General features: G+C 33.2%; 1 protein-coding gene across 1 annotated transcript in view; it reads left to right on the top strand.

Moving 5' to 3' along the window:
* The window catches only part of LOC113351023 (PE-PGRS family protein PE_PGRS26-like), an 8,828-nt gene extending 5,605 nt beyond the window's left edge, over positions 1 to 3,223 (top strand). Inside the window, exon 5 of the mRNA XM_026595102.1 lies at positions 3,021 to 3,223. Within this exon, the coding sequence (XP_026450887.1) occupies positions 3,021 to 3,223 (203 nt within the window). The remainder of the gene's footprint in view (positions 1 to 3,020) is intronic.
* Positions 3,224 to 7,185: the final 3,962 nt, after the last annotated feature.

Raw genomic sequence — 7,185 nt, 5'->3', positions numbered from 1 at the left:
ACTTTGACGTATGCACAAAAAGGTTGTTTATCTTACCATAATCATATGGAGTTTTTATCCGATCCTTTAAAGGTTACTCTATTCATGATATAACGAAATTAGAGGACGACCTCCTCCCAAAAGTTTGCGGTTATCCTTTAATCAATATGGCATATATCATCTCCTTAATGGTTCTATTCTTACGTTACACTAAACCATTAGACTATGGTGAAAAATGAGGTGCAAAATCCTATATGAATTTCATACTCTTCATCACGTTCATACCTAACCCTTTTAGTGGTAACATATTCTTCGTTTTCAATTTCAAGTTTATACTCTTAAGGCTTCTAAGACTTCATCCTTACCCCCCTAAGATAGTTTACAAGATAGTACCTCGTACAACCATCTATGAAAGTTATAAACCACCTTTTACCACCTTAGTTTGGGTTGATTTCACAACTAGGTCTAACTGAATTGATTCTAAGGGTTTAGAATTACTCTGAACAATTTTGATAAAAGGTATTACAACATATTTCTGATTCTACAAAGATTTAACTTTTGTGTTCAATATCCAAACAAAATTTGGGTACGCATCCTACGCTATCCAGTTTATTCATTGACTTATAAATTTACGGTTCCATGTCTACCATGCAAAACATTCAATCACACAAAAGAGAACATATGAATCAACTATGTTCACTTCATCATTGTTTCCGTTAAGCTTATATATAACTTAAGTCTTATAACCATTGCCTAAAAAAATCACTGCCCTTAGTTACAACAAGTTTTAAGATTAAATTATTATCTTAAATGTTTTACCAACTACAAAAGAATAAGAAACAAGATTCTCGCATATACCCGGAACATAATAACATAATTCAATGTGAGAATACTACAGATATGAGCTTCTGCTCGACCTTTCCCTTTTATGCAACCTCTGTCGCAGATGAGTTACTCATATAGAGTTTTTCGGCATCCCCTATCCTCTAATAGGAGGTGAACAGATCTTTGTTTCAACAAACATGCTTAGTGGCTCCAAAGTCCACCCATCAATTTCTCACATTGGTTATAAAATAACTTCCGACATCATGCCACTGAACTCATTCTAGTTTGTTTCAACTAAATTGGCATTAACTTTCCACGTATTAAGGTTTTTACGTTGTCCACAATTTACTGCCCTATCGCTAGGAATTACAAACATAAAAATAATCTTTAATTAAAGTAATGGTAGATTCAGGTTTACGAAACATATCTTTCTTATGAAGACTACGCTTATAGTTGTGTTTGATATTCCCACTTTAACCAGCTTTGGAAGATTGTTTTCTAGCCACATGCGCCTATTAACCATGTCCCTTGCGGATGAAACCTTTATTCACAAACCACAATTCCGAACTGGAAAGTAAATTATTAGTTTTGAAGATAACATCTAAATTAAACTTCGTTTGAATCACCATTTCGAAAAACTCATGGTTACCCCATAAATAATAATTTAGTCAACAACAAATTCTGCTTGTCAGAATTTTTCAGAAACATTTCTCTGTTTTGTAAAATATCAAAAAAATACTTTTCCAACTCCAAAATTTACGAAATTTTATGTGGATAACTATCAGGATGTCTGTTACATTAGGTCAAAAGGGTTCGTCTAAATTCTTTCTAGGTTAATAGATAACGTCGAAACTCTACAGCTCACCAAAAATTCGTTTTTGTTTTTTTCACTCCACAATTAACATCCATGATTCACAAACCAACCATTTTCGATTATTACAAATTTTATTGTCTTAAGATTGTTGGGTGAAATAATCAAAAAAAAAAAGGAAAAATCAAATAAGAGAAAGTTATTGGTACTTAGCTCATTTATAATGGAAGTGATCGGTTGACGAAACGAACGAGCTTCACATATCTCCACAACAGCAACAAGGAAAAACTTTGAAAAACAGAGTGAATTACGTGTTCAACACGCTGCCGTTATTTTTCTAGAAAATAATTGAAAATATTTTTCCAATCGCGAACGCTTAAAAAAATAATAAAAAATATTCTTTCCTTGGGGGTCTCTCTCCAATATAGAGAAATCATAAACCCTAGGTTTTGATAGATTTCAGTTTCCGATTGTATACCAACACTTGTTAGTCGAAATTGGAAGCTAGAAAGAAAACTTTGATTAAGGTATCTCGTAAAAAATCATTTTGAATTTTTAAACAAGATATATCTAGATTTATTCTAGTTGTTCTTGTTGTAGAGTTATTAGGTTTCTCTTCCTCTTTTTGAAGAGTATAATAATCCCTAATCTACAAATTTGTTTTGATATTACTTTTACCTTGTAATTGTTTTTATCAAAACAAACACAAGATTTCCAAAACCTTGATTAGGGAAATCAAACCGGTGTTTTGTGCAAACGAAATATCGAATCGTATCAATCGTGTTGTGGTATCTTCTAAAGAGAGCCACGGGTTCTGCTAGAAGATTTTCGAGAAGTATTCCTAAAGAGAATCGGTATTCTGCTAGGATTTCTATAAGTGCTTGAATACAACTGAAGGAGGTATTACATCTAGTCTGAATAGGTAATAGAAAATTGGTGTAACAACTTATAATAAGTGTGTGTCTATTGTGGACTAGGTCTCGGGGTTTTTCTGCATTTGCGGTTTCCTTGTTAACAAAATTTCTGGTGTCTGTGTTATTTCTTTTCCGCATTATATTGTTTATCTATATAATTGAAATATCACAGGTTGTGCGTAAGTTCAATAAATTGGGAATCCAACCTTTGGTTGTTGATTAAATTGATTGATACTTGGATATTAGTTTTTGATACCGTCCAAGTTATTTCTTATATTCAATCGGGCTCGCAAATTCCTATTTGTTTGATTGCGGATTGAATTGAGAAATCGAGATATAACTCTTTGATATACTTTTCTTAAGATTGAGTCTGACTGTCTAGTTGATTCTCTTGAAAGTATATTGGAGTTAGTCCATTCAGATTTCCAAACGAATTATTGAGACTCCCCCTTTTTCACATCCCCTCATATTTGTCTTTCCTTTCTCTTTAGTGGCAGATCCAGATCCATTCACATCTATTGGTTTATCTGAAATCGGCGGAGGAGGAGGAGGTGGTGATGATGGTGAAAGAGGAAGAGGAGGTGATGAAGTAATTGTAGATTCCTGTTGGTCAAATGGTACTAGTGGTGGAGGAGAAGGTAATTCAGTGGGTTGTTGTGCAGATGCAGTAACAAACGAGAACTTTGTTGTTTAGTCCACTAAACCCGACCCTGATTAATGGCTAGTCCAACGTGAAAATTTATTTACTCGTTAGTCAAAAAAGGTTTGAAAATAGTAAAATTACTCTGCTAACCCTAACATATAATACTATGTAAAAACCCTCTTTAATGCTCTTCATAAGCATCACTACATACCAATATGTGTTATGTTATGTATTGATACTACATAAGTTACTACATACTACATATTAATATGTATTGATACTACTTATGTTACTACATACTACATATGTTAGTAACATATGTTATTATATATCATTATGTATTAATACTACATATGTTATTACATACTACATACGTTATGTGTTATAACATATGTTATATGTTACGACATATGTTAATATGTATTGATACTACATATGCTACTACAATACTAATTAGATATGGAAGGGTGTTTTAGGCATTTAGAAAACACACTTTATAATCTCCACAAAATTTTCGGACTAGCGACTAAATAATCTGGTCCAAAGACTAATTGTTTTCTGGTGTTGGACTACACAATAACAGGGTCAAGAAAAACTGAATTAACCAGTAATTCCTAGGTAACAAGAATAAACAAGCCCACTAACAGAAATCCAAAATCCCAAGAGGTCTTCATTCCTTCTTTCTTCTTCAGAAACTCCACTTTTTTATTCCTTTTCTTGTTTTCTTCCTTGCTCTCTTCAAATTTTACTTCAGCAGATCATAAACTTTTCTATCTTTCTTCTTCTTGCTTTGATTTTCTATATCTTCCTTTCTCTTAAAATTTCTCTTCAAAAAAATTATAAAAAACTTTTCTATGCGTCCATCTAGATTCAAACAACTTGAAATCGAAATCTAGGGTAGACAATTAACCTAGAAAACATAACACACCACACTACAAGCCTAAAACCTCAGTGTAATCTATGAAACTGATCATAAAAGTGAAACCTAAATGTAACCTATGAACATTCTTACTCAAATCAAACGCTCATTTTCCTGAATTCAATCACTACAGAACCGCTGCAGCCAGGAGGAGGACGGTTTTCATACCTCCTCCTCCTCCTCCTCTTGCAGCACCAACATCAGATGGTAACCACTATTGCTCCGCCACCGCCTCCAAAAATCCCAAAGGTTGTGCAAAAACCAAGATCGACAACACCAATGTGGATGTGAAACTTAACCTTTATCTTCCCTTTATCATGCGAAGCAGATCCATAAATATCCATCGGCTTAGCCATTAGAGGAGGAGGTAGTGCTGCTGGTGAAGAAACATTAGAATCAAATCTTACTGGTGGAGCAGGAGGAAGAGGAGGTGATGAAGTATATTCGGGTGGGACAAATGCTACTGGTGGTGTAGGAGAGGGTATTTCTTGGGAAGATGCAATAACAAGAAGAAACAAGCCCAAAACAAATCCAAAAGCCCAGAATGTCTTCATTTCTTCTTCTTTTTTCAGAAACACCACTTTTCTCTTCCTGTTATTGCTTTCTTCCTTGACCTCTCTTCTATCTTCCTTCTTGCTTTAATGCTTATCTTCCTTTCTCTTAAAATTTCTCTTCAAAAAAATTATACAGTAAAAAACTTGTCTATGCACCCATCTAGATATATATTTAGGATGAACTAGTCTACTTCTCATTTCAACTACTTTATGAGAAGTGATGATGACTAGTGTATTTATTACCAACACTTCATCACTTCTCCTCAGTCAAAGTGACCTCTGGTCCGGTGACTACAGAAAAGTGTTTTTGTTACTTACAAAGAAACATGCATTATGGATTGTCAAGATGACCATCCATCCCCTGTTCTCTCTTAATGAGAAAGGGATGGTGAAGAAGAAGAAGAATAAGGAGTAGGAGAACAAGGAGAGAAGCTAGTTTATGTTGGGAGCAATAAATTTTTATTTACTCTGTGCATTAGTAAGGTACAATGTCATCACTCTTGTGCGTTTTTCCTTCCCTATATATCTGTTACTAATCTATTAATTTAATAATAAATTTTTTTTGTTAAGCTTCGCATAGTTATAATATATTTATTTTTTCTTATTGGAGTAAAAGGAAATCTTCAATATATGTTTTCTATACATGCATATTTATATTTTTGTTAAGTAAAATTAAATGAAGGAAAAAACCCTAAACATGTTTTCCGTATTATACAAGCTACCGTTACAAACAAACTAAGATTCAAGTACTCAACTGCAACTTAAAATTACATATTTCCAGTCACATTAAAAACTGTAATTGAAAGGTTACAAATCTACAAAGTCAACAAATTACTTCTTGTACTTTTTTCTTGTTCTCGAACCTTAAAAACTATTACATGACTTTGATACTACTGCATGCCAATGGTTGGTGTTCGATCTTCTATTTTTTAAACAAAACATACTCACAATGATCATAAAAAACACAACTTCAATAATTCCATAAATTGTTAATTATTTCAAACATATTATTGGAAACATTGTTAGTATCCAAAATGATTTTTTGACTAGAAATAATATTAAACGGATTGTTGCTATCCAAACCCGAGGTTAGAGTATGAATAACTTGTTAAAAATGTTTTTTTTATCACGTTTTTATCTCAATTTTAGAGCAATCCATTATCCAAAACGATTAATTAATAAGTGTACTATAATAATGTTGCTCTTTTTAATTGTAATATCTTGTCTTGATTGATTATTCTTTTATTAAGTACTTGTACTTGTGTGTTATGCAAAGTTTGATTTGATTGTACTATCGTTGCTTGTATATACTTACTCATTGGGTGTCAAATCCTTTTTTTTTGTTGCTTCAGATAAAACAGGTTGTTGGTGAAATCAGTTATTCAAATCATCTTTAATATATGAGCTAATACTTATACATATGATTTAAAACTATGTACGTATTTCAATATGTCGAATTTTAGATGTCGAGATAATAAATGCAAAAAGGTATTATACACGCACTTTCTCATTTTTACATCACTTTCTCCCGAAGTTGTTAATTCGTCGACTTATTTAGAGATGTAAAACGGAAAAACACATCCCAGTCCATCCCATTAAAAGATGAGTCCAACGTGCTAAGTGTCATGATGTGTCGGGCCTTGCCAAAATGAGTGCAACATTTATCATTTATCTAAGGGTGAACCAAATGTCTTATGAAGAAACCAAAACATAATAATTAAATATTTTATTTATTCTGCTTGTGTCATACCAATAACTTTGTTAATTTGAGAAGGGGCTAGCTTTTTGTTGGGAAAATTGACACCTGAGCTCAGGGGCACACTAGATTACGAAATCCAATTGGTGATTTGAACCAAACATGTGAGAAATAATAAGAGAGACAAAACACAAATCTATAACATCGCGTGCATTACTTCGAAGCGTTGCTGGAATTTCCTTTACCTAAAACCTAGCTGACCCATCCTTTCTTCAAACTTTGTAACTCATTTTGTATAGTGTACGATTACTGAAAAAGCGGGGGTCTAACAACACCACCCAATATTTCTCTTATCAATCTGTATGGACTAACTCCGAAATACTTTCTAGATAATCAACTAGACAGTTAGACTCAATCTAAGTAAAAGTATCTCAAGGAGTTAATATCTCTCTCTTGTTTTGATACTCGAGCTAATAGAAATCAGCGAGTCCTTAATCAAACACAAGAAATAACTTGGATGGTACCATATGGTACCAAAGACCAATATCCAAGGATCAATCAATGACAATCAACAAACAAAGGTTGGATTACTCTAATTGATGATCTAACGCACAAACTGTATTATTTCAATTATAAAGATAAAACAATATAATGTGGAAATTGAAATAACACATACACCAGAAATTATGTTAACGAGGAAACCTCAAATGCAGAAAAACCACTGGACTTAGTCCAGATTGAACACACACTGTATTAAGCCGCTACAGACACTAGCCTACTCCAAGCTAACTTCGGACTGGACAGTAGTTGAACCCCAATAATTCTCCCACTGATCCAAGGTACA

Source organism: Papaver somniferum, chromosome 2 (genome assembly GCF_003573695.1).
Source record: "Papaver somniferum cultivar HN1 chromosome 2, ASM357369v1, whole genome shotgun sequence".
Classification (NCBI taxonomy): Eukaryota; Viridiplantae; Streptophyta; class Magnoliopsida; order Ranunculales; family Papaveraceae; genus Papaver; species Papaver somniferum.
This window is presented reverse-complemented; position numbering and strand designations above follow the sequence as displayed.